This window comes from Euleptes europaea, chromosome 7, assembly GCF_029931775.1.
Source record: "Euleptes europaea isolate rEulEur1 chromosome 7, rEulEur1.hap1, whole genome shotgun sequence".
In the NCBI taxonomy this organism is placed as follows: Eukaryota; Metazoa; Chordata; class Lepidosauria; order Squamata; family Sphaerodactylidae; genus Euleptes; species Euleptes europaea.
The window spans coordinates 90807190-90835087 of record NC_079318.1 but is presented as its reverse complement, the minus strand read 5'-3'; the positions used below and the strand labels follow the sequence as shown (position 1 = coordinate 90835087).

The 27898-nt window shown below is 47.3% G+C and overlaps 1 protein-coding gene across 1 annotated transcript; it reads right to left on the bottom strand.

Annotated features, from left to right (window-relative positions):
- Position 1: 1 nt before the first annotated feature.
- Positions 2–20022, bottom strand: FCER1G (Fc epsilon receptor Ig). The gene is made up of 5 exons (XM_056853492.1): positions 19773–20022; positions 7918–8009; positions 3873–3920; positions 2279–2299; positions 2–100 (listed from the first exon to the last, which is right to left on the bottom strand). The coding sequence occupies exons 1-5, from the start codon at positions 20020–20022 to the stop codon at positions 2–4; spliced, it is 510 nt and encodes a 169-aa protein (XP_056709470.1).
- Between the last annotated feature and the right edge of the window lie 7876 nt (positions 20023–27898).

Genomic DNA, 27898 nt, shown 5'->3' with positions numbered 1-27898 from the left:
CCTATTCCAGTCTGAGCTCTTCTTCGGGGATCTTACACGGCACTTCAGGCTTGGGGAGGTCGAGGGGCGTGTAGGTGTCGGTTTGGTCAGGGTCGAGGCCCTGGAATATGGAAAAGGGGGGGGGGAAGAGTCACCAGCAGCATGAAAGCCTCAGTAGTGTGGCGTAGTGGTTAGAGTGTCGGGCTAGGATCCGGGAGACCCACATTGAGTCCCCACTCTGCCATGGAAGTTTGCTGGGTGACTTTGGGCCAGTCACACACTCTCAATCTAACCTACCTCACAGGGTTGTTGTCAAGATAACATGGAGGATGGGAGAGAGATGTAAGCCATTTTGGGTATAAACAAAGCAAGTAAAAATAAATAAAATGAGACCCACACATTTTGAAGGACAATGAAATAATTGAGCCACAGCCCCAAGGGAGGGGCTGTGGCTCAATGGTACAGCATCTGCTTGGCATGCAGAAGGTCCCAGGTTCAATCCCTGGCATCTCCAATTAAAGGGACCAGGCAAGTAGCTGATGGGAAAGACCCCTGCCTGGGACCCTGGAGAGCCGCTGCCGGTCTGTGTAGGCAATACTGACTTTGATGGACCAAGGGTCTGATTCAGTTTAAGGCAGCTTCATGTGTTCATGACCCACCCCCCCGTTATGTATGTAAACACCCCCAATGTTCCACGGATCATCACAGGAACGTCCTTGTAACATCTGCATTCTCACACCAAAGAATCACTACCTGAGGGCCTGCCAAGGTTTACTTGACTTGCTGGATGCTTTATTCTGAAGGAAGGAAAGAGAGGGAATTGGGAACAGCTGGGAGCCAGCTAGATAGAATATGGGATGGATATTTGCCCCTCCATTTTTTTCTCTGCAGATCACTCAAAGCCAAGACGCCCTGTGGCGCGACAAAGCTCTGCTCACGACCTGAGTTTGATTCTGCAGGAAGTCAGTTTCAGGTAGCCGGCTCAAGGTTGACTCAGCCAGCGTGGTGTAGTGGTTAAGAGCGGTGCTTTGGAGCTGTGGACTCTAATCTGAAGAACCAGGTTTGATTCCCCACCCCTCCACATGAGTGGCGGACTCTAATCTGGTGAACCGGGTTGGTTTCCCCACTCCTGCACAGGAAGCCAGCTGGGTGACCTTGGGCTAGTAACAGCTCTCTTAGAGCTCTCTCAGCCTCACCTACCTCACAGGGTGTCTGTTGTGGGGAGGCGAAGGGGATTGTAAACTGGTTTGATTCTTCCTTAAGTGGTAGAGGAAGTCGGCATATAAATACCAACATTTTTTTCCCTTCAAATCAAGAGGGTCTTGGCTCATGACTTGCAGGCTGTGGTTCTATGAGCCACGCCGGAGGAACTGGAACCAACTGGGATGTCCCTGTGACTCATGCTCTGCTCCAAGTCGACTGGGATCTGCGGGTTTGTATATTGCTGAGCACATTTTCATTGTTTCTGTGTAGTTTATATAGTAAAATTCTGAGTCCCCAGCACAGGAGATAAGGGGGATGAAGATATTTAAAGAAATAGACTGTCTTCCATTGATTTCAATGTGGCTTAAAGATATTCTACAAAAACCTAATTACATCACAACCATTCCTTGCGCAACAAACTGGCTTGTCTGTCGGATGTAAGTAACAAACCTCCGTCTATGTAAACCTCCATCAGTCTGCTTTGGCCCTCTCTCTGACTAAAGAGAACCTCCATATCCAGAGGCAGTAAACCTCCCAATCCCAGTGCCAGGAGGCAACATCAGGGAAAGGCCTCGGCCTCTATGCCCTGTTCCTGGCCTTCCAGGGCACCTGGTTGAGCCCACTGTGTGAAACAGGTTGCTGGAATAGAGGGGCCAGTGCTCTGATCCAGCAGGGCTTATCTTCTGTGGTTTAGTGGTCAGAGCGTCAGACTCTGATCTGGCAACCAAGGTTCAAATCTCCACTGTGTCATGGAAGCTCACTGGGTGACCTTGGAAAAGTCACTTACTCTCAGCCTAACCTGTCTCACAGGGCTGTTGTGAGGATAAAGCAGAGAAGAGCAGAATGGCATAAGCCACTTTGGGTTTCCAGTGGGGGAGAAAGGCGGGGTCTAAACAGTGTTTTATTTACACGGTTGTTATCAGCTTCTCATTCTTGTTCATCTCTCTCAGCTTTTTTTTTTCAAACAGGGAAAGTCATTTACAAATTTCAGGATCAAATACGTAAAACCACAAACTAGGGATAGAAATATTTCCATGCAAAGATGCCTAGAACTGCTTGTGCCCATCCCATCCAAAGAATACAGACAGATACTTACCGTGTAGATTCCTTCCACTTTCTGAAAAAAAAATACAGACAGAGATGAGTAGTCAAAAACAGGAAGCAAAACCAGCAGACAAAAATATTGGCTTCTTCAAACTTGTCCAGTCACCCTTCTTTTTCTCCACAAAGATTTGAAATCCAGTGCAAAACAGAAACAAACACCCTTGTTCTAAATCAATTGAGAGCAATAAGACTGCTACATTTTCACAGCTGGCAGGGCTTGTATTTTTTTCATCATCAAAGCAGAATACCAACAGATAGGGTTTCCAGGTCCCTCTTAACAACTGACGGATTATTTTTGGGGAGGAGCCTGAGGAGAGCGGGTTTGGGGAGGGGTGGGACTTCAATGCCATAGAGTCCAATTGCCAAACCAGCCATTTTCTCCAGGTGAACTGATCTCTATCGGCTGGAGATCAATTGTAATAGTGGGAGATCTCCAGCTACTACGTGGAGGTTGGCAACCCTACCTGGAGATCAGTTGTAATAGCGGGAGATCTGCAGCTAGTACCTGGAGGTTGGCAACCCTACCAACAGAGGTAGCATTTCCCAGTACACAAAAAATGAAGCAATGATGATTGATCGCTGCATTTGTTGAGTTTCTGCCTGTTGAGCAAAGAGGTTTTTTTTTTTTTTTTGGTGCTCTAGGCAAATGGCTTAGTTGCCCCTCCCCATCACTGCAGGGAAGTTGCCACGGCTGCCCTCCCCACAACCAATGCAGGGAAGTCTATGCCACCCTTCTTCTCTTCCACTGCACGGCAGGTAAGCCGCCCCTACTCACACCGCCCTCAATGCGGCCAGGACTGGGGCCTGCCAGGGTGCCCTGCCATGACGTCTCTCAACAGGGTCAAATTGAGAGAAAAAAATCCCCCTGGAAAAGGGCCCTGGCCCTCCCTCCTCCCCATAAGGGTTACCAACTCTGGTCTAAATTGTGGTTAAATTGTGGAACTCCCTTCCCCAGGATGTGGTGATGGCTGCCAACTTGGAAGGCTTTAAGAGGGGAGTGGACATGTTCATGGAGGAGAGGGCTATCCATGGCTACTAGTCAAAATGAATACTAGTCATTATTAGGGTTGCCAGGTCCCTCTTCACCACCGGTGGGAGGCTTTGGGGGGCGGAGACTGAGGAGGGCGGGGTTTGGGGAGGGACTTCAATGCCATAGAGTCCAATTGCCAAAGCTGCCATTTTATCCTGGGGAGCTGATCTCTATCAGCTGGAGATCAGTTGTAATAGCAGGAGATCTCCAGCTAGTACCTGGAGACTGGCAACCCTAGTCATGATGTATCCCTATTCTGTCCAGTATCCGAGGAGCATGCCTATTATATTAGGTGCTGTGGAGCACGGGCAGGACAATGCTGCTGCAGTCGTCTTGTTTGTGGGCTTCCTAGAAGCACCTGGTTGGCCACTGTGTGAGCAGACTGCTGGACTCGATGGGCCTTGGTCTGATCCAGCAGGGCTTTCCTTATGTTCTTATCTTGTCTGATATCACCAATCTGATTACGGATTAGAGATTATGTATATGAAGTACTTGCATTTGAACACATTCTGTAGACATGCTAAGTAGAATTAATATTGTCATTAACTGAACATACCTCATAGATTGCCGAAGGCTCTGGTTTTGATTTCTTTCGGTATAGGATCTGAGGAAGCGAAACACACCGAGAGTTAAATTAAAGTATAATCTTTGCGGTAACCCTAGGGTATAGCAACAACCTTAAAACATACTTCTGATATAAAATAACCCCCTGTAAGCAACAGAAAGATACATCAATGTACAGGTGCCAAATCCACTTTTGACATCAGTTTTCCCTTGCCCTCCCCCCCAGAATCTCAGGGGAGAACACACAGGTCCTCCTACCCCATTTTATCCTTAGAACAACCCTCCGAGGTAGGTTAGGCTGAGTGAGTGTGACTGATCCAAGGCCCCCCAGAGCTGCGTGGCTGTGTGGGGATTTGAACTGGGGTCTTAGGGTCTGAGACACAACCGAAGGGTCTGTTCTGTTGTGAGAGCCGCCAGGTTCGAATCCCCACTCATGTCATGGAAGGTCACTGGGTGATCTTGGGCCAGTCACACTCTCTCAGCCTAACCTACCTCACAGATTTGTTGGGAGGATAAAATGGAGGAGAAGAGAATGATGTAAGCCGCCCTGGGGCCCCATTGGGGAGAAAAGCGGGGTACAAATAGGGTTGCCAGCTCCAGGTTGGGAAATACCTGGAGATTTTGGGGGTGAAGGGTTGCCAGGTCCCTCTTTGCCACCGGCAGGAGGTTTTGGGGGTAGATCATGAAGAGGGCAGGGTTTGAGGAGGGGGGACGGACTTCAATGCCATAGAGTCCAATAGCCAAAGCGGCCATTTTCTCCAGGGGAACTGATCTGTATCGCCTGGAGATCAGTGGTAATAGCAGGAGATCTCCAGCTAGTACCTGGCGGTTGGCAACCCTACACAGCTCCAGGATGGGCTAGCAATCCCCTCAAAAGTATAATGTAAAAACCATAGAGTTTTCAGGGAATGCTAGAGGGTCCGGGCAACATGTTTGTCACAATAGTAATGATCTTATCCCCAGTACAGGAGATTAGAAACCTGCCGGCTATGTCATCCTTTCTCTCATAGACAAGGCCTGGGAAAGTATTTTTCATGAGATGGCTATGCCCTTCTACCTTGTTATCCCAGAATGAGCTCATAAGTATTTGTTGAGTAACCATTTGGGTCTTTGCTGTTATCATTTAAAGCAGTAGTTCCCAACCTTTTTTTGACCAGGGACCACTAGGACTTTTTTGTTCGGTGCAGGGACCCCAAGGTTCAAAATAAAAATTCCGACAATTTGAAAATAAACTTTAATCATAACTGTTAGTTAAACATTAAACTTAGAATAATATTTGAATATATATATTTTATAATAGAGAACTTTTAATTGAAAATATTAATTTATTATGGGTTTATAACTTTGTTTCGAAGACCTTAATTTAGTTCTCGCGGACCCCAGGGGGTCCACGGACCCCTGGTTGGGAACCAGTGATTTAAAGCAATAGCCAATCAGATTCTCATAAGTAGTGTCACGGGCCCCGCCTTGGGAGCTGAGGACTCTGAAGCGGAGGAACAGGTTGCCTCTGGGCCCTCAGTACCTCCATTGCAGCCAGTAGCACAGGAGCCTGAAACAAATCAGCAGGAACCACAGCTAGGCAGGGAGATGGAACAAGGGCAGTCAGAAGCTACTCTTCCCCCAACCCCTGCAGTGGAAGCTGAGAATGGCAGCCCTCCAAGCTCACCTGAACCTGATAGGCGTATCAGGACTCGGCAGCGTGTGGTTCTGCAAGGTAGAAGGAGAAGTGCTCGCTTGGAGAGGCTAAGCAGACAGAGAACTGGTGCTGAGTCGTTTCAGGATGAAGCCTAGCTTGGAAGTGCACTGACTGATTGTTGGGTATTAGATAGCGAGCTTTGTTACATGTCAGACAGTTAAGGGTTAATATTGTAACTGACCAAATGGTGGCCATCGCAGTCCTGCCTGGTGGTCACTTATACAACAAATTAGCATGTTGAACTGCTTTCGATATCCTTTGTTAGAAGCGAAAGCAGTTCCCCACTTCTTCTCTGAACGCCAGCCTGCTAGGATGAGAGGCCTTCTTGCCGTCAAGAATGCCACTTCTTCTCTGAACGCCAGCCTGCTAGGATGAGAGGCCTTCTTGCCGTCAAGAATGCCTACTTGTGAGAAAGCTTAGCGCCTGCCAGAGGCTTCTGGCAAGGATAGGAAACCTAGGATGTAGACAGGATTTCTTGTTTTGCTCCCAGTGAATTCCCCCCCCTACCCTGAGTCTTAGAGTAAACATTGTTTATCACAAAGACAAACATTTTGTGTCTTTTGTGCGTGTGTGTGATCAAGCTTTATTTTCAATAGACCAAGAGCATCAATCCAATCCCTCTGAATGGTAGCAGTGAGTTCTCAATGAACTCTAACACTGATAAAGGCAGTGCAGGCGTGCTTTCACTTTGCGGAAGCAACCGTGCAGTTTCTCTGTGTTCCTGCTACCGCTCATGATTGATCTTTCCGGCCGTTGACTCCTGCCTGCTTTGATGACGCCTCTGACTTCTGACCTTGGTAGATAGCATAATCTTTGTCGCCTGCTCCGAAAGGGGCTAGATACCTCCTGCACGTCTGAGGACTGCGGGCACCGCCCAGCCCTTGGCCTACGCTGGAACAGCTAGTCACATGATTGTGAGAATAAACATTAGGAAACGATCAGATAGATAAATTTTATCTATAAATATACATGGTTGTGAAAAGTAAATTGGATTTCTTTGAACTGAATCTCAGGATGCAGAGGTTGAAGAATCATTGATTGTTAAGATATTGGGACCTTTGGGTTTATTTGATAATCTCTAAAAGCAATAGACAAAAGGCTGATTTCTGATTTGTTTTAAATGTTATAATAAATTTTGATATGTATTAATAATGCTAGGAACCCTAATTAGAATAGCCTGCATATCCACATTTTGTGTAGGTATAATCATCTTATTTTTGTATTGTATAATGCCTTGCTTAATACAAAGAATCACTTATTTAATCAATAAGAGATAAAAAAAGATTCGACAGGTGTTTGGTCACTTGCTGGTTGCTCGAATAAGAGAAAAATCAGGATTCACAGTCCAAAAGATTATTGTATTATCAAAAGTTAGACAGGGTAGTAACTTTTTCTGGCACGATAAAGCAAAGAGTGATTTGAAGCTGCAATTGTTTTAGAAGCAGAGCTTCTGGATAAATTCTTAGCTCATAATCTCTCTAAGTGTTGCAAAGGAATAAGTCTCACACTACAATGTGACTTCACTCCCTGTTACTTGACCGGAAGTGATATCACAGCATTATATGATGCCCACCTCCCAGAAGCCCCTGGCAGTTGCTGGCCCTTGGCTGGCAACCCAAGTTTACAGGAAATGGTTTCCAAGTCCAGAGTAGGGCTGCCTACCTCCAGGTACTAGCTGGAGATCTCCCACTATTACAACTGATCTCCAGACGGTAGAGATCAGTTCCCCTGGAGAAAATGGGCGCTTTGGCAATTGGACTCTATGGCATTGAAGAAGAAGAGTTGGTTTTTATATTCCGACTTTCTCTACCACTTAAGGAAGAATCAAACCAGCTTACAATCACCTTCCCTCCTCCTCCCCACAACAGACACCCTGTGAGGTAGGTGGGGCTGAGAGAGTGTGATTAACCCAAGGTCACCCAGCTGGCTTCATATGTGTAGGAGTGGGGAAACAACTCCAGTTCACCAGATTAGCCTCCGTCACTCATGTGGAGGAGTGGGGAATCAAACATCCAGATCAGACTCCACTGCTCCAAACCACCGTTCTTAACCACTACACCACACCGGCTCTCCTCCCATCCCCAAACCCCGCCCTCCTCAGGCTCCACCCCAAAAACCTCCCGCCAGTGGCGAAGAGGGACCTGGCAACCCTAGTCCAGAGACATCAGCCAGACTTCGTCTATGGCCAAGCCAAGCGTGTTTGGCTAAAATGCCCTGCCTAGGATGAGCTCAGCGCTTTGACCATTAGGCTCACTGGCAGGGAGTGGCCTGAAGCCCTTTGGATTTTCTCAAGACTATCACAACCACCCGTAAACCTTTCAAAGGTCTGGGAGGGACTCACCTTCAGTCGGCAGTAGAGGAAGGTGAGAGCGATGCCGTAGATGAACAGAATCCCGTCCAAGATGTAACATAACTCAGGTTCCCGCAGGGCCTCTGCAGTGAGAGAAGGTACATTTTGTGACTTCTTCAGGCGTGCACCTTCAACCTGTCCATACTAAAAAAAAAAACGTGGGAACCGGTAATAGGAAATAAATAGGGCTCTACAGAATGCTCATTTACTGTTTCACTTGTGTTTGCAGCATTTTGTATAGGTTGTTTTTTGATTAGTTAGGTGCACTTAGCTAGCCAATAATGGAAAGGTAAAAAGGTAAAGGTCCCCTGTGCAAGCACCGGGTCATTCCTGACCCATGGGGTGACATCGCATCCCGACGTTTACTAGGCAGACTTTGTTTACGGGGTGGTTTGCCAGTGCCTTCCCCAGTCATCTTCCCTTTACCCCCAGCAAGCTGGGTACTCATTTTACCGACCTCGGACGGATGGAGGGCTGAGTCAACCTTGAGCCAGCTACTTGAAACCAACTTCTGTTGGGATCGAACTCAGGTTGTAAGCAGAGCTTGGACTGCAGTACTGCAGCTTACCACTCTTCACCACGGGGCTCTTCATCCGATAATGGAATGTATACACATAATATTGGTCTCATAAGTATCAGTGACATTTGAGCTGCATTATTGTCTTTATTGTATGAACATTGGCTGGCCATAGCGGCTGTGATTTTTTTTTAACTTTAACTGTCATGGCTTCCTCCCAAAGGAAACTGGGAATGGTAGTGTGGTAGGAGTATGGGGAATTTCCTCAGTGCTCCCCAAAGAACTTTCCCCCCACAGTTTCCTGGGGAGCAGGCATCAATTGTTGAGTTGGCTGAAGATTGTGATGTAGATGTATTCTTGTACACTTTACTAAATGTAGTTTCAGAGGGTCACCGCGTTGGTCTGCAGTAAAACAGATTTGAATCCACTTTAGAGGCCAACAAGAATTTCAAGGCAGGGTTGCCAACCTCCAGGTACTAGCTGGCGATCTCCTGCTATTACAACTGACCTCCAGGCGACAGAGATCAGTTCCCCTGGATAAAATGGCCGCTTTGGCAATTGGACTCTATGGCAACATACCCCATTGAAGTCCCTCCTCAGGCTCCACATTCCAAATCTCCCAGTTTTTCCCAACCCAGAGCTAGCAAGCCTAGTTTCAAGGTATAGGCTTTTGAGAGTCAAAGCTCCCTTCATCAAACACAAACTTATCCTGAATGCAGTGCCATTTTTATATATATTTTTCTCCCCAAAGCAGCTTTCGACAATATCCTTACAACAATACTATCCCTGTTCACATTAAAACGAATGTGTTATTATAATCTGTTCGTAAGATGAAGCCAATACACGTTTGCATGACAAAGGAAATCAGTGACCAATACCTAAATTAATGTATGGTTATAATCACCTGTTCAACTGTTTGTTGAATGCAATGTGAGAATTATTCCACGTGTATCTTAAAAAAACTTCAAGTTTACTCAAGTGTACACTGCACACACATAGTACCTGTGTTCACTGTCACTTGTGTACAGGGCTTCTGAGAAGTAGCTTAAGCTGGGATTTGAGCGAACGGCCCAAAGCGATTCAGCAATCCTCTTTGGCAGAATGGGGATTCCATTCGGGTTGCCAGCCTCTGGGTAGTAGCTGGAGATCTCCTGCTATTACAACTGATCTCCAGGTGATACAGAACATGGCCATTTTGGCAATTGGACTCTATAGCATTGAAGTCCCTCCCCTCCCCAAACCCCTCCCTCCTCAGGCTCCGCCCCTAAAACCTCCCACCGATAGTAAAGAGGGTCCTGGCAACTACGGTTGCCAACCTCCAGGTGGTAATCAAAGTGAATAGTGCTCTGACAATAGAGTATTGCAAAAAAGACCAGCACTTTTGACCTTGACAAGAAAAATAGTTGCATTACACAGTTCCACTGAAGGTAATACAAATTACAACAAAGTAGCAACCAAAGCAGTCGAAAATATAAATGTAGAAGTACAATATTGTACAAAAGGTAAGTGTCATCAGAAGCCAAGTGTTATCTTCAGATGGGTTTTCGGTAAAAATCCCATTTTGCTCATTCTTTCTCAATTAAGGCAATCCTGAGACAAAAACATGCAAGAACATTTGTTCTGAAAAAAATCACAACGTTACATCCCCTCGCTGTAAACATGGCATTCAAAATTACAACATATGCAACACGTGTGCATAATTACAAAAGGAGCTTACCCTGATGCAAGGCATGTACCTTCCTACTCTCAGCGGATGGCTATCTGAGTCATCTGCAATCTACAAGCCTCTGCTGCATTTAATGTGTAAAATTTCCAGCTGTAAATCATTACAATTAAAGTGCACCCAGCACTTGTCAATATGGAGTTACATGAAGTCATATACTCCAAATTACTTAACAATAAAGGACCCACAAAAAACTACAACCAACATTTAACAGCAAAGGAAACCTACAAAAAAACTGACCCAAAGTGTTTATAAAAAACTAGATACGTCTAGATTGAAATTTAGACCATTTGGAGACAGAGTATCAAAAAGAAATATGAAGCGGGACCCCTGTCGTGACATCATTCTATCTATATTTTGACTTTAAAAAGATTTACCTACTTACTGCCATACCACGAAAAATTGCATTTTGTGGACCTGATGTTTCATTTCTTTGTAATGACCCGTGAGCGGCTCTTCCACGTTATTGTTCCTTACACGTGATCTGTGTTCCCCAATTCTTAATTTCACGAGGTGTTTAGTTTTGCCTACGTAAGGTAATCCATTACAAAAGTAATGACTACAGGAGAATTACACAACTTTAAGGTTTATAATGAGGAAACTGAAATTGTTCAAGACTTTCTATTCCTTGGCTCCACCATCAACCAAAAGGAAGACTGCAGCCAAGAAATCAGAAGGAGACTAGGATGGGCAGCCATAAAGGAGCTAGAAAATATTTTGAAGTGTAAGGATGTGTCACTGGCTACCAAGACTAGATTAATTCATGCCACTGTATTCCCTATTACTATGTATGGGTGTGAAAGCTGGACAGTGAAGAAAGCTGGTAGGAAGAAAATAGATTCCTTTGAAATGTGGTGTTGGAGGAGAGTGTTATGTGTTACGGATTCCGTGGACTGCCAAAAAACAAATCAATGGGTTATAGATCAAATCAAGCCTGAACTGACCCTAGAAACTAAAATGACTACTGTAAACTGCGGCTATCGTATTTTGGTCACGCCATGAGACGACAAGAGTCACTGGAAAAGACAGTCATGCTAGGAAAAGTTGAGGGTGGCAGGAAAAGAGGAAGACCGAACAAGAGATGGATTGACTCAATAAAGGAAGCCACATCCTTCAGTTTGCAAGATCTGAGCAAGGCTGTCAAAGATAGGACATTTTGGAGGACTTTCATTCATAGGGTCGCCATGAGTCGGAAGCGACTTGATAGCACTTAACACACACACACAAGATAAGCCACATGGGCACCTGATAACATACATAACATATTTACTATTACAATTGCTAAAATATTTTAGCCTGAACACAAAACCTGTTCTAGTGTCCCGAAACTCCTTAATGAGTAGCGCCTGCGCACAAGCAACACATTTGCCACACTGGCAGTATGTTCCTGACTCTCTAAGCTGTCAGAATGTACCAGGCGATCTGTCAGAGAACAAGATCTTCGTAAACCAAATTTTGGGGGTTGAAAACATCCTGGGATATCTTGTACCAAATTCCAATGTTTAGATATGATTTTCTGTATATCCTTTGTGAGAGCAGTGAATTGAAGGGCAGACATGAAACTCGATGGCAAATAGATCCCGATGGCTGGAGATCTCCTGCTATTACAACTGATCTCCAGCCGACAGAGATCAGTTCACCTGGAGAAAATGGTCACTTTGGCCATTGGACTCTATGGCATTGAAGTCCCTCCCCTCCCCAAACCACACCCTCCTCAGGCTCCGTCCCAAAAGCCTCCTGCCAATGGCAAAGAGGGACCTGGCAACACTACTGGCAACCCTAGATTCCATCCTGGTCTCCCCCAATCCTAGTAGCTCGCACTCTAATACTGGATCTCTGAGGAAACATGCATAGAATAGGCCTTGTGGAATACATTAAAGGGCACATAGTTTAAACATACATTTGCTCGTCTTCCAGTGTGAGGTTCTTTTGTATGCAGTCATTTCACAGAAGAGCTTTATTTCATGCGTTCGTTCCCCTCCCCCACAAAAGGAGATAAATGGCTGCTTTTGCTATTATCACCTTGGTCACCAACATGACCCATCTGATTAGCAGGCATGTTGTGAAACCACACGCAGCAGCAGCCCTTCCGATGCTGTTGATGTAACCCAACTGGTGAGGAAAGAACTCCGAGGCCCACCAAGATCTGACCACGAGCGCTTTCCGGTCAGGAGCTTGTGTGCAGGACAGAAACCGTTCACTGGGTGCGTACATACCTGGGGGAAATAATCTAGCAACACCTCCTTTGTGTGTGCACATATATGTCGGGGTGTGTGTGTCTTACAGCATTTGTTCGTAGAATCATAGAATCAGAGTTGGAAGGGACCACCAGGGTCATCTAGTCCAACCCCCTGCACAATGCAGGAAATTCCAAACTACCTCCCCACCCCCACATCCCCAGAGACCTCCATGCCCCAGAAGATGGCCAAGATGCCTTCCCTCTCATGATCTGCCTAAGGTAATTGAATCAGCATTTAAAACCTCCAGGGAAGGAGAGCTTACCACCTCCCGAGGAAGCCTGTTCCACCGAGGAACCGCTCTTAACCGTTAGAAAATTCTTCCTAATGTTTAGACAGAAACTCTTTTAATTTATTTGTTCTTGTAGGTTATCCGGGCTGTGTGACCGTGGTCTTGGTATTTTCTTTCCTGACGTTTCGCCTGCAACTGTGGCAGGCATCTTCAGAGGAGTAACACTGAAGGACAGTGTCTCTCAGTGTCAAGTGTGTAGGAAGAGTAATATATAGTCAGAAAGGGGTTGGGTTTGAGCTGAGTCATTGTCCTGCAAAAAGTATCAACGGTAATGTGCTAATCATTGTCCTGTAAGTATCCAGATAATGTGCTAATGAGGGTGTGGTATGTTAATATGGAACCATTGTATCCTGGAGTGATCTGTTAACGTGTGAAATCCAAAGCTAATCTGCATGGCTATTGTGGACTGTAGTCTTTGTTAGTCTGGAGGTTTTCAGGACAGGAAGCCTTGTTCATTCTTAAACTCTCTTCTTTTCTGTTAAAGTTGTGCTGATGTTTATGAATTTCAATGGTTTCTCTGTGCAATCTGACAAAATAGTTGGTAGAATTGTCCAGTATTTCAGTGTCTTGGAATAAGACCCTGTGTCCTGTTTGGGTCAGTCCCTGTTCAGCCACTGCTGATTTCTCTGAAGATGCCTGCCACAGCTGCTGGCGAAACGTCAAGAAAGAAAATACCAAGACCACGGTCACACAGCCCGGATAACCTACAAGAACAAATGAACTCTGACCGTGAAAGCCTTCGACAATCTTTTGATTTAATTTCAACTCATTGGTTCTGGTCCGACCTTCTGGAGCAACGGAAAACAACTCGGCCCCCTCCTCTACATGACAGCCCTTCAAGTGCTTGAAGATGGTCATCGTATCCCCGTATACCCAGCTCCTTCAACCTTTCCTCACAGGACTTGGTCTCCAGACCCCTCACCATCTTTGTTGCCCTCCTCTGGACACTTTCTAGCTTGTCTACGTCCGGATACATGTACTTTAGAGTAGGGTTGCCAACTTAAAGGTGGGCTCTGGAGATCTACCAGAATTTACAACGGATTTCCAGATGACAGAAATCAGTTCCTCTGTTTAAAACAAAGAAATTGCGGCTTTGGAGGGTAGTCTCCATGGCATTATACCCCGCAGAGGCTTCTCCCCTTGTTCCACCCCCAAATCTCCAGGAATTCCCACTCCTCACATCCCAGTAGCTCCCCATTTCATTTCAAAGGTGTGGGCACTCTGAGTAGGGTTGCCAGGTCCCTCTTTGCCACCGGTGGGAGGTTTTTGGGTGGAGCCTGAGAAGGGCGGGGTTTGGGGAGGGGAGGGACTTCAGTGCCATAGAGTCCAATGGCCAGAGTGGCTAGTACCTGGAGGTTGGCAACCCTAGGTATGTGGTTCTGTGTGGGTGTAAAGTGCTGCCAAGTCAAAGCTGACTTATAGCAACCCCGTAGGGCTTTCAAGGCAAGAGACGTTCAGAGGTGGTTTGCCATTGCCTGCCTCCACGTCACGCCCCTGGTATTCCTTGGAGGTCTCCCATCCAAATACATGCCAGGGTTGACCCTGCTTAGCTTTTAAGATCTGCTGAGATCAGGCTAGCCTGGGCTATCGAAGTCAGGTATCTGGTTCTACCCTCCTCCATTTTATCCTCCCAACAACCCTGTGAAGTAGGCTAGGCTGAGGGAGAATGTCTGGCCCAAGGTCACCTGATAAGTTTCATGACAAGTGGGAATTTGACTGCCAGGTCCTAGTCCAACACTCTGACTGCCACCCTGCAGTGGCTCATTAATTGATTGATACCCCTCTTTCCTCTCCAATGGGGACCCAAAGTGGCTTACATCCTCCTTCTTCTCCTCCTCCATTTTATCCTCACAACAACCCTGCAAGGTAGGTTTGAGAGCCAGCATGGTGGTGTGGTGGTTTGGAGCAGTGGACTCTAATCTGGAGAACCAGGTTTGATTCCCCACTTTTCCACATGGAGACTGCTGGTTGACCATGGGCTAGTCACAGCTCTCTTAGACCTCTCTCAGCCCCACCTACCTCCCATGGTGTCTGTTGTGGGGAGGGAAAGGGAAGGTGATTGTAAGCCGGTTTGAGTCTCCCTTAAGTGGTAGAGAAAGTCGGCATATTAAAAAAAAAAAAAACTCTTCTTCTGGGGAGGGGCTGTGGCTCAGTGGCAGAGCCTCTGCTTGGCATGCAGAAGGCCCCAGGTTCAACCCCCTGCATCTCCATCTGAAGGGACTAGGCAAGTAGGTAATGTGAAAGACCCCTGCCTGAGACCCTGGAGAGCTGCTGCCGGTCTGAGTTGGCAATACTGACTTTCATGGACCAAGGGTCTGATTGATGGACCAAGGGTTTGATAGACCAAGGGTCTAGGCAGCTTCATGTGTTAGGGTTAGGCTGATGGTATGCTTAATATGGCAGAGTAATCTGTGTTAGAACAAAAGTGAAAGCAGCGGTCCCGTGGCCTCCTGATCTGACAGACCAGTGGGGGAAATCTTGGTGTTGGGTCTTAGATAGCGAGATTCGTTACATGTCAGCCAGTCAAGGGTTAATTAGCCAAATGGTCAGGAAGAGCAGATCGGCATTGCATTCATGTCATATGGTCACGTAGGCAAAGTAATCTACATTTTACTGCTTTGGTATATTCTTTGTTTGAAAGAGAAACCGCTGCCCAGTTACTTGTAAGTTACCAACCTGCAAGCATGGAAGAGTACATTCTCCCTGTGAGAATGGCTACTCGTGAGTAAGCGAGTAACTGCTAGAGGAGTCTAGCAAGTCTAGGAAACTTAGCTATGTAGGAAGTTTATTGTTTAATCCATGTACCTTACCTTTTAGATTAGTTAGTAAAGAATTGATTTGATTAAGAAAACGACTCTAGTATTTTTGTGTGTGACTAACCTTTATTTTCAGTAAGCCAAAACCAAGATCCATCACTCTGAATGGTAGCAGATTAATTAAGTGAGTTACAGATCATAACACTTGGTCAACTGGGCAACTACATCTGCATTTTGCGCTGGAAAGAGAAACTGGCTTGTTCGCAAAAATCACTGCCAGCCAATCTGTTCTCCAAACTCAGCTGGGAGGCAAGTTTCAGTTCTTGGAACAAAATAGTCTACATGCGACACAGCCAGCCAGAATTTCAGCCTCCTATCTGACTGTAACAGAGGGATGTAGAAGTGTTGGGGAAGGGGGAGACTTCAGCAAGGATGGGATGGCAGAGAGTCTAACCTCAAAAGCAGCCATGGTCTCCAGGGGAACATAAGAACATAAGAAAAGCCCTGCTGGATCAGACCAAGGCCCATCAAGCCCAGCAGTCTGTTCACACAGTGGCCAACCAGGTGCCTCTAGGAAGCCCCCAAACAAGACGACTGCAGCAGCATCCTCCTGCCCGTGTTCCACAGCACCTAATATATTAGGCATGCTCCTCCGATCCTGGAGAGAATAGGGATGCATCGTGACTAGTGGCCATTTTGACTGGAAGCCATGGATAGCCCTCTCCTCCATGAACATGTCCACTCCCCTCTTAAAGCCTTCCAAGTTGGCAGCCATCACCACGTCCTGGGGCAGGGAGTCCCACCATTTAACTATACCTTGTGTGAAGAAATACTTCCTTTTATCTGTTTTGAATCTCTCACCCTCCAGTTTCAACAGATGACCCCGAGTTCTGGTATTATGAGAGAGGGAGAAAAGCTTCTCAGATAGATCTCTGTTGTCTGGAGATCGCTTGTAATTCCAGGTGAACTCCAGACACATCTGGGGGATGGCAACCCTATAATCTGCCCAGCTAGATGTGGAGCCTTCCTCTGCCTCTAGAGAGCAACAGAAATTCCTTGTGCCAGAAGAAGACTTAGTGTTTAGCTGAATGGAGCGTATGCATGCACTGTCACAATTAGGGTTTCCTGCTCCAGTTTGGGAAATACCTGGAGATTTGGGGGGGGCGTGGAGTCTGAGGAGGGCGGGGTTTGGAGAGGGGTGGGACTTCAATGCCATACAGCATCCCTGACAAGCGTTCATCCAGCCTCTGCTTAAAGACTGCCAGTGAGGGACGGCTCACCACCCCCTTAGGCAGCTGATTCCACTGTTGAACAACTCTTACTGTAAAAAATCTTTTTCCTAATATCCACCCAGTACCTTTCCCAACAAGAGATGGATTGACTCAATAAAGGAAGACCCAACAAGAGATGGATTGACTCAATAAAGGAAGCCACAGCCTTCAATTTGCAAGATCTGAGCAAGGCTATCAAAGAGAGGACATTTTGGAGGACTTTCATTCATAGGGTCACCATGAGTAGGAAGCGACTTGACGACACTTACACACACACCTTTCCGCCTGCAATTTAAACCCATTATTGCGAGTCCTATCCTCTGCTGCCAGCAGGAACAGCTCCCTGTTCTCCTCTAAGTGACAGCCTTTCACATACTTCAAGAGGGCAATAAGTTTCCCCCCTCCACCTCCTCTTCTCCAGCCTGAACATTCCCAGGTCTCCAGGCCCCTGATCATCCTCTTCACTCTCCTCTGCACCCGTTCCATTCTGCCCACATCTTTTTTGAAATGAGGCCTCCAGAACTGCACACAATACTCCAGGTTTGGCTTGACCAATGCAGTGTACAGCCTGTTCCTCTTCTGCCTGTGTTAGCTGGTTTTATTTTTTTTGCCTTGACAGCAACTCCTGGTTTTACTTTCCAACAGGAGATCCGAAGTATTACTACTGGACAGAAGATGCACCTGATACATCCCACCCTGGATTGCTGCCTATCCCGATAGGGGGAGGGGAACCCGGCCCTACACTGGGAAGCCCACGGCCCCCTCCTGCCTACATTTTAGAAGGTTGCCCAGGGCCTTTTCCATCAGGAAGGTGCTCAGCTAGGGTTGCCAGCTCCGGGTTGGAACATACCTGAAGATTTTTGAGGCAGGGCCTGAGGTTAGAATTGGGATGGGAGGGAGACCACCAAGGAATACCAGGGTTGCTATGCAGAGGAAGGCACTGGCAAACCACCTCTGTTAGTCTCTTGCCATGAAAACCCCAAAAAGGGGGTTGCCATAAGTCAGCTGCGACTTGACGGCACTTCACACACAACTACATTGTTGTGTCGCTCCTGTACTTATTTCCTAACTATATAGTATCAGTACAGTGGTGTCTCTTTTTTCTATTAACCTCCAGGTACTAGCTGGAGATCTCCTGGTATTAGAACTGATCTCAAGCCAATAGAGATCAGTTAACCTGGAGAAAATGGCTGCTTTGGCAATTGGACTCTATGGCATCAACGTCCCTCCCTTCCCCAGACCCCACCCTCCTCAGGCTTTGCCCCAAAAACCTCCCGCTGATGGTGAAGAGAAACATGGCAACCATAAGGTGAACTGATCTCTATCGGCTGGAGATCAGTTGTAATAGTGGGAGATCTCCAGCTAGTACCTGGAGGTAGGCAACCCTAGTTCACCTGGAGAAAATGGCTGCTTTGGCAATTAGACACTATGGCATTGAAGTCCCTATGCTCAACCTAGAAGAGATTTGTGGATTGCTGTCTTATATTCTGTGTGCATTGGATGGTTGTTGGGTTGAACTTTTTAAAATGCCTTTTTTGCAAATTTACATCCACTAATTTACATTCACAATCTTTTGACGGATTAAATTATTTGCTTATTACCTCATAGGGTTGCCAGGCCTTCTTCTCCACTGGTGGGAGGTTTTTGGGGCAGAGCCTGAGGAGGGCGGGGTTTGGGAAGGGGAGGGACTTCATTGCCATAGAGTCCAATGGCCAAAGCGGCCATTTTCTCCAGGGGAACCGATCTCAATTGGCTGGAGATCAGTTGTACTAGCGGGAGATCTCCAGCTAGTGCCTGGAGGTTGGCAACCCTAGTCCCTCAGTTTAGGCACCTTTTAAAGATCGAGTGAAAGGATGAGATATCTTACAACAGGGGTTCCCAAAGTGCCGCCAGATGTTTTTAGGAAGTGGGTGGGGCCGGGTGGGGTTTGTGCCCAGCAAGGCTTCTGATTGAGTACAGGAGATTTTATTAGTTGTGCAGATTTTTTAAAATGTTGCTTTGACAGTATCTGCACTGTGTTACTACAGTTAAGGTGTGGCAATCATTTTGTCGCTGGCTCCGCTTCCTGCAGCAGCCATTTTGTGGCCGCCATTTTGTTGCTGCGCCCAAGAGGTATGGGCCACCATGTGTGTTTTTGCCTCGTTTTAGCCTCACAACAGCCCTGTGAGGTAGATGAGGCTCATGGGAAAGGCCCAGTGTCGCCCAGTGATAGGGTTGCCAGATCCCTCTTCGCCACCGGCGGGAGGTTTTTGGGGTGGAGCCTGAGGAGGGTGGGGTTTGGGGAGGGGAGGGACTTCAGTGCCATAGAGTCCAATGGCCAAAGCGGCCTCCAGGTTGGCAACCCTGCCCAGTAAGCTTCATGGCAGTGTGAGGACTTGAAGTCCCATCTCCCAGAGCTGAGTCTGACAGTGTCTCTGTTACACCACCATGGCTGTCTAATGATAAATTACCAAAAGCTATCACTAGTTGTTAGAAAGTCCATTTTTAATCATCACCCTTCAAATTCCCCATCAAAAAACACACTAGAACCAATGCACCCTTCATACACAAGCATCTTCCCCACTGCTGCAAGTTGGCCATCAGCAATAAATCAACTAGTAGTTGATTCATCTACCAGTTAAAGAAGAAGAGCTGGCTTTTATACGCCAATTTTCTCTACCTTTTTTAAGGAGAATCAAACCGGCTTACAATCTCCTTCCCTTCCTCTCCGCACAACAGACACCCTGGGAGGTCGGTGGGGCTGAGTTCTGAGAGAACTGTGACTAGCCCAAGGTCACCCACCCAGCAGGCTTCATGTGTAGGAGTGGGGAATCAAACCCGGTTCTCTAGATTAGAGTCCACCGCTCTTAACCACTACTCCCCACTTGTATATGGACCATGGAATCTCAGTGGGGAAAATTAGCAGCTGATTTCTCCTTGAGCTATTCCCCCTGTGGAAATAAATGCTTCTTTCATGGACAGCTGTGCGACGCATCGGCGATGTGACATCCACCAGAAACCTGCAGCACTGCCCAATATGGCATTCCTGCACCTCACCCCACCACCTTTACCTGCTTCCTCCGCTGTCAGGAGAACCAGGAGGGCTGTGAAGAGGCCTAGCTTCATCCTGGAGACTTGGGTGGAGCCGTTCTGCCGAGCAGTGGCTCTCCCTCCAAGAGACGGGGACGGACGGACGCGAAGCCAACCCCCAGCGCTATGCGCTCCTCGTGCGCCGGGCTTTGCAAATGTCCGGCAGCCGAGCTGAGCTTCTGCTGTGCTGTACTCGATTCGGCAGGACAGCCCACAACCCACAGAGCACATGCTTTCCTGCCCTGGCTGCCTGAACCGCTCGCTTAGCGATAGCCCATCAAGATCAGCCTCAAGTTCCCTTTTCTCCAAACGCGCTTCAAAGAACTGGGTAGCGAGCATCGAGAAAGGGCTAGAGTCAGGGAGCGTTGCCACCACCTTTGGGTACATGAGAATCGCAGAGAAACACACCGGGAAATCTTCCGCACCGCCTCTTGTGCCCGCTACTGCAAGGACGACATGGAGCGGTGCACCAGGTTGCGCATTATGCGCCGGTGGATGCACACGACTCTCTGGGATGGGGCCTAAACAATTATCCCCCACTGTTTTATCAGGTGACGAAGTGGATACCTGAACAGGCTTTAATGTGTATGTTCCTTCCACTGTAGGCCTCAGATCAGAAGCAGGCATTAAGATAGGCTAAACTCCACGGTACGTTGGAGGCATTTTTTGGATCCAGAGTCAGCAAATGTCACCTAGAAAGACTGCTCAAGGTCATGACCTTGGCGAAAAAGACCCAAGTTTCTAGCCCTTGTCACTAAAAATACACAGGGAGTGCTTTAAGAAGAAGGTTGTTTTTTATATGCCAATTTTCTCTACCTTTTTTAAAAAGGATAATAAAACCAGTTTGCAATCTCCTTCCTTTCCTCTCCCCACACCACCTTGTGAAGTAGGTGGGGCTGAGAGAGTTCAGAGAGAACTGTGACTGGCCCAAGGTCACCCAGCTGGCTTTATGTGGAGGAGTGAGGAAACAAACCCGGATCACCAGATTGTGTGTATGTAAAGTGCCCTCAAGTCGCAGCCGACTTATGCCGACCCCTTTTGGGGTTTTCATGGCAAGAGACTAACAGAGGTGGTTTGCCAGTGCCTTCCTCTACACAGCAACCCTGGTATTCCTCGGTGGTCTCCCATCCCAATACTAACCAGGGCTGACCCTGCTTAGCTTCTGAGATCTGACGAGATCAGGCTAGCCTGGGCCATCCAGGTCAGGGCTATGTGGAAGAGTGAGGAAACAAACCCAGTTCACCAGATTAGAGTCCGCCATTCATATGGAGGAGTGGGGAATCAAACGCGGTTCTCCAGATTAGAGTCCACCACTCCAAACTACCACTTTTAACCTCTACACCACGCTGGCTCTCGAAGACTGACCCTTATCTGGAACCTAGCAAGAGTCTGCATCCCGACATACCTTTCCTGGCGCTTGCCAACTGTTTTTAGAAAGTGGGTAGGGCCAGGTGGTTGCCCAGCAAAGCTTCTGATTGGCTGTGCAGACTTGTCAAAATATTGCTTTAGCAGCAGCTGCCACCATGGCACAAGGATCTTCACTGTGTCACTGAAGGTAAGCTACGGCAGCTGTTTTGTGGTTGGTCTTTGTCTCCTGCAGCAGCAATGTTATGGCTATGCCCACCATAGGGTTGCCAACCTCCAGGTGGTGGCTTGAGATCACCTGCTATTGAAGTGCCTGGTTGTCTTATAGAGTCCAATAAAGACAACTAGGAGGAGGTTAAAAGCAACAGTTCTTTATTTAGCTAAACACAGACCTGGGGTGAAATAACCCACAAATAAGATGCAGACTTACCAGAGAAACAAAGGAAGCTTAGTATCATTTATGCATTCGCATGGGGCAAGCCCATGGCTGCTGACAAGCAGATACACAACAGCACCAATGCACATTAGGTGTCTACTCTACTCTAATTAGCATAGCCTATAGATATTGCCCGGAGTCGTCTCTAAGCAAGTGCTAGGTCTTGTGATCTTAGTAACTAGAAACCACATTCCTAAAGATTAAGGTAATTCAAAGACACTGTTTTCTCTACTGATGAAAGGCCATACCAGGCAAGCAATGTAATCTGTTGGCCTCTTATAGTTGTGGATGCCAACGTTCCCAAAGCTTCCATGTGTGTGCGTACGAATACATAGTGTTCTAAACCAGCCCTTATATCTGGGCATTACACTATTGCAACTGATCTCCAGGTGACAGAGATCAGTTCCCCTGGAGAAAATGGCCGCTTTGGATGGTGGACTCTATGTAGGGTTGCCAACCTCTAGTACTAGCTCGAGTTCTCCTGCTGATAAAACTGATCTCCAGCCAATAGAAACCAGTTCACCTAGAGATAAACGGCTGCTTTGGCAATTGGACTCTATGGCATTGAAGTCCCTCCCCTCTCCAAACCCTGCCCTCTTCAGGCTCCACCCCAAAGACCTCCCGCCAGTGGTGAAGAGGGACCTGGCAACGCTAACTCTATGGCATTGAAGTCCCTCCCCTCTGCAAACCCCACCCTCCTCAGTCTCCATCCCCAAAATCTCCAGGTATTTCCCCAACCCAGAGCTGACAACCCTCGCCTCTCACACTACGGCAGAATTCCAAAGGTGCCTGCAGGCTCAAAAAGCTCGGGAACCCTGCTCTGGTACAATATTTTTTGGCAAAATCCTATCATCCCATAGCAAAGTTCAAATCAGTCTTGACTCCGAATCATTGCCTAGATTTCGGACAAGATATTCTTTGTTACTGAATCAGTTCTTTGAAGTGTCTAGCTCAGTTTCATCAGTGTTGACCAGCAGTAGCCTTCCTGGGTCTCAGACGCAGAAATATCTTTTTGCACTATCTGAAATCCTTTAATGATGGATTGAACTGGGGACTTTCTGCAAGCAAACCGGGTTGTTCAGTCCTGGGCCCCAAGTCCCTCCCAAAAAGACTAAGCTCCTCTGGACAGCCACTCTGTATGAATTAACGAATTAGTTTTATCTGCATGTAGCCATAGACCATTACAAACATGTCAACAGTTACATCTAATAGTTATAAATATACATAATTTAAAAAGGAAAATATTTGAAATTAGTAAAATGCAAAACTATGTTAGCTAAATTAGTAAAATGCAAAATAATAGCTAAAAATTGCAATTAAATCCCAGCAAACCAGTGGGAGCTATCAACCATTTAAAACCAGCTCACAGGACCGACTTTCTTAGCAGCTGTGTTGGACCTTATTTTCTTTGCTGCCAAGGCAAACAGGGAGGTCTTATATAGGAAACAAAACCATCAGAGTGTTAACAAAAATATTAATTTGTCGACACTAGAGCTAGCGTTTAAACCAGAAACCAACCCGGCAAGGAATTTAGACCCTAGGTTCCGCATACAAAGGGCAGTCGAGTATATAATGATATACATCCTCCAGAGCAGGCAATCCACAAATACAAAAGTGTTGCTCTTTCGGCATCTGACAATAGTGCCCGGCCAATACAGCCGTTGGCATTGATTGAAAGCGCAGGGACATAAAAGAAGAAGAAGGTTTTTATATGCCGACCTTCTCTACCACGTAAGGAAGACTCAAACCAGTTTACAATCACCTTCCCTTCCCCTCCCCACAACAGACACCCTGTGAGGTAGGTGGGGCTGGGAGAGTGTGACTAGCCCAAGGTCACCCAGCTGGCTTCATGTGTAGGAGGGGGAAACCAGATTAGCCTCCGCCGCTCATGTGGAGGAGTGGGGAATGGAACCCGGTTCTCCAGATTAGAGTCCACTGCTCCAAACCACCGCTCTTAACCACTGCACCACGCTGGCTCTCTCAGTTTTGGATTTGAAATATTGACTAAGTAGGGAGCTCGTGGTGCAGACTGTTAAGCTACAGTACTGCAGTCCAAGCTCTGCTCATGACCTGAGTTCGATCCCGACAGAAGTCGGTTTCAGGTAGCCGGCTCAAGGCTGTCTCAGCCTTCCATCCTTCCGAGGTCGGTCAAATGAGTACCCAGCTTGCTGGGGGTAAAGGGAAGATGACTGGGGAAGGCACTGGCAAACCACCCCGCAAACAAAGTCTGCCTAGGAAACGTTGGGATGTAACGTCACCCCTTGGGTCAGGAATGACCTGGTGCTTGCACAGGGGACCTTTACCTTTTTTAGGGAGCTCTAAGGTGGTCAGTTTAAAAAAAAATTAAACCAGGGGGCAACAGCCCCTCCATATAGTTTAAAAACAACACGCACACTTTCTGAAAGCAGAGACTGGCTATTAATGATCCTGTTTCTAATGAACCACAGTGAGCCACCATGTTGCTTATGTTGTACTTCTCGCCTGCGATCGCCACAAATGAGTGATTCAGTTCCTTGGGAGTTTCCTGCATTTTCAAACCTACCGCTAATGCAACAGATCATACTCATGGGGGGGGGGTATGTGATTCTTTACTCCCCCCCCCAAATAAATACGCAAAAACACAGTGGTCCCTCTCCACCCCACTACACACCCTTTCCTTTTTTGCCAGCCAGAGTTCTCCCATCCCTCCTGTTCAGAACAGCCTGTGTGCACAAAGATCAGATTCCCAGATCGGGTGTCCTCTCACATGTGACATCTGACTATCACGTGTGGTTGAGGGCTCCTGACCGACGCAGCGGAGAAGAATTTCACCTCTACTGGTCTGTTTCACTGGCCATTTATGAATGGGAGGTTTTGCCTCGGATTTGCCCCTCTCTAGATGCACGTTTTCCCCATCCAAATTCTCAGAACTCAACAATAGCCCCCCATGCAGAGTTCTGAATCAAACCAGCTTACAATCACCTTCCCTTCCCCTCCCAGTGCCGGATTTACGTATAAGCTAAACAAGCTATAGCTTAGAGCCCCACTCTCTTGGACCCCCCCCCAAAAATTTAAAGGGAAAAAAACCTGGATGAACATTTCCAAAATATAAGATAAAAAACAAATAAAATAAAACCTACTTACAGCAACAGTGTTTGCGTTATTAAGTTTGGTATGAATAAAAAACCATTTTAAGTTAGAACTTAATAATTATCTCACTATTAATATACTTCTTAATTGTATTTCAGTTCAACAATTACTTTGATAAAATACATATTTTGTGATGTGCAAATGGCTTTAGATATCTATTAGGTCCATAAATTACCATATAGCATATTTTCAACACAAAAAACAGTGACAATTTGTTGTTGACAAAGGACAGCTGGACATATAAAGGGCCCCATTACCTTAAATAGCTTAGGGCCTCATCAAACCTAAATCCGGCCCTGTCCCCTCCCCACAACAGACACCCTGGGAGGTAGGTGAGGTTGAGAGAGTGCAACTAGCCCAAGGTCACCCAGCTGGCTTCATGTGGGGGAGTGGGGAAACCAACCCAGTTCTCCAGATAAGAGTCCACCACTCCAAACCACCGCTCTTAACCACTATACCACGCTGGAACAGGAACTATCAAATCCGAAACTCCAGATTTGGTTTCACCAAGCCCGTTGCAACAATGTACCGGGGACCCTTGTTCCTCTGACCCAAAATAAAAGCCCTTGGGCAGGGGTATGACAAATAAGGCCTGGGGGCTGGATCCAGCCCCTTGAGAGCTCTTATCTGGCCCATGAGCCCACCGAGGCAGCCACCTCTCCCAGTTCTGATATGGGCTGGTGAGATTGCAGCAGGCTTACTAGCCAAGGCAGCCAACCCCCCAACCCCCAGTCCCGATCTTGGTTGGCGAGGCATGGCCCAGCTCAACCAAGTGAAATTTCTGTCATATCCAGCCCTCGTAACAAATTAGTTCGACTCCCCTGCCATAAGGGTTTCCAGGCCTGCATCGCGCACCGGTGACACACCTCTCCAACGTGCTGGACCCTAACCCTAACCCTTCCATACTGCTATTTGCTGAGCCTTACACGGAGTCTTCTCCACCCCCCCTGTGGACCCAGTTGTGAATGTCGAGGACGGATTCTTCTTGGTCTGGGAAGCCCATAGTGGCCACCTCCCATGGAAGGGGCAGATCGCAGACGAGGAGGTCCCCGCAGATAGTTTAGCAGAGAGATGGCATTGTCGGCGGACGCGGGAGCCTTAAACGAGGGGTGTCAAATATACGGCCTGGGGGCTGGATCCGGCCCCGTGAGAGCTCTTCTCTGACCCGTGAGCCAACTACCACCACCCCCGGGCTGGCAAGGCATGGCCCAGCCTAACCAAGTGACATTTATGTCATATCTGGGCCTTGTAACAAATGAATTTGACACCCTGCCCTTAACCCACTCCTGCAGAAACCACTGATCTTCTAATACAGATCCAAACTCAAGGGAGATGCAGCCAAGCGGGATCTTTCTTCCGGTGGGTACCCACATCAGCTTTTCTTGTCAAGGCACAAGGTTAGCTACTTAAAAATACAGGACCATGCTATTTTTTTGGGGGGGGGAACCAATGCTTCAGCTTGCACAGCAACAAGAATTGGGCCGCAAGTATAAAAAATAACCACAAATGTAACATCTCCTCTTCATGGTCAGGGCCAAGCCGAAGGCTTCCTCTTCCATCCCTTATGCGGTTTTTCTTTCTGGATTGCCGGCATTTGACCAACCTCAGCCAAGGCAGCTGGTTGCCTGCTGCAGAATCCGCCAAGTTATTGAAAAGATTGTTGCTGTTGGTTTTAACAAACCCCCCCTTGCCTGCCATGAAACAAGTGCTGAAGATGGAGGGTGAGATTCAACACTGATAAAAGGAAGTATTTCTTCACACAACGCATAGTTAAATTGTGGAACTCCCTGCCCCAGGATGTGGTGATACGCTGCCAACTTGGAAGGCTTTCAGAGGGGAGTGGACATGTCCATGGAGGAGAGGGGTATTAATGGCTACTAGTAAAAATGGATACTAGTCATGATGCATACCTATTCTCTCCAGGGCCAGAGGAGCAGGCAGGACAATGCTGCTGCAGTCATCTCGTTTGTGGGCTTCCTGGAGGCACCTAGTTGGCCACTGTGTGAACAGACTGCTGGCCTCGATGGGCCTTGGTCTGAGCCAGCATGGCTTTTCTTATGTTATTATAAGTAGCAGCCCTGACCTGGTATGGGGAGAGTGGACAGGGAGAAGCTTTTCTCCCTCTCTCATAATACCAGAACGCGGGGTCATCTGGTGAAGCTGGAGGGTGAGATTCAAAACAGATAAAAGGAGGTATTTCTTCACACGACGTATAATTAAATTGTGGAACTCTCTGCCCCAGGACATGGTGATGGCTGCCAACTTGGAGGATTTTAAGAGGGGAGTGGACACGTTTATCGAGGGCTATCCATGGTTACTAGTAAAAATTGACAATAGTCATGATGCATCCCTGTTCTCTCCAGGATCAGAGGAGCATGTCTATTATATTGAGTGCTGTGAAAAACAGGCAGGATAATGCTGCTGCAGTCGTCTTGTTTGGGGGCTTCCTAGAGGTACCTGGTTGCCCACTGTGTGAACAGACTGCTGGACTTGATGGACCTTGGCCTGATCCAGCATGGCTTTACTTATGTTCTTGTGGTTTTTGATTGCGTACCCCCCCCATAGGGACATATCCACAACACTGCCCATGTACTACAGAGATATGTATGCTTAAGATGGCTGGGTGGGTTTGGACCAGGTTCAGCTCCCCACTCCAAGGGCCAAACTAGATGCACTAGGGAAGATCCAGGCCTGACCTGGATGGCCCAGGCTAGCCCAATCATGTCAGATCTGGCCTGGTCAGTATTTGGATGGGAGACCACCAAGGAATAGCAGGGTCACGATGCAGAGGTGGACGGTAGCAAATCACCTCTGAACATCTCATCTTGAAAACCCTATAGGGGTCACGATAACAAGAAGACGACTTGGTTTTTATATGCTGACTTTCTCTACCACTTAAGGATCAAACCGGCTTACAATCACCTTCCCTTCTCCCCACGACAGACACCATGTGAGGTAGGTGGGGCTGAGAGAGCTCTAAGAGAGCTGTGACTAGCCAAGGTCACCCAGCTGGCTTCATGTGTAGGAGTGGGGAACAACCCAGTTCACCAGATTAGAGTCTGCTGCTCATGTGGAGGAGTGGGGAATCAAACCCGGTTCTCCATATTAGTCCACCTCTCATAACCACTAAACCACACTGTGATTTGATGGCCAAAAAAAAGGGAACATCCAACAGTG

Excerpts from the sequence above, each read along its gene's own strand:
- FCER1G (XM_056853492.1), bottom strand. The coding sequence starts at position 20,022 with ATGTGCTCTGTGGGTTGTGGGCTGTCCTGCCGAATCGAGTACAGCACA. Across the intron at positions 8,010-19,772 it reads CCTGACAGCGGAGGAAGCAG|AGGCCCTGCGGGAACCTGAG; the intron begins GTAAAGGTGGTG and ends CTCTCACTGCAG. Across the intron at positions 3,921-7,917 it reads TCCTCTACTGCCGACTGAAG|ATCCTATACCGAAAGAAATC; the intron begins GTGAGTCCCTCC and ends TCGCTTCCTCAG.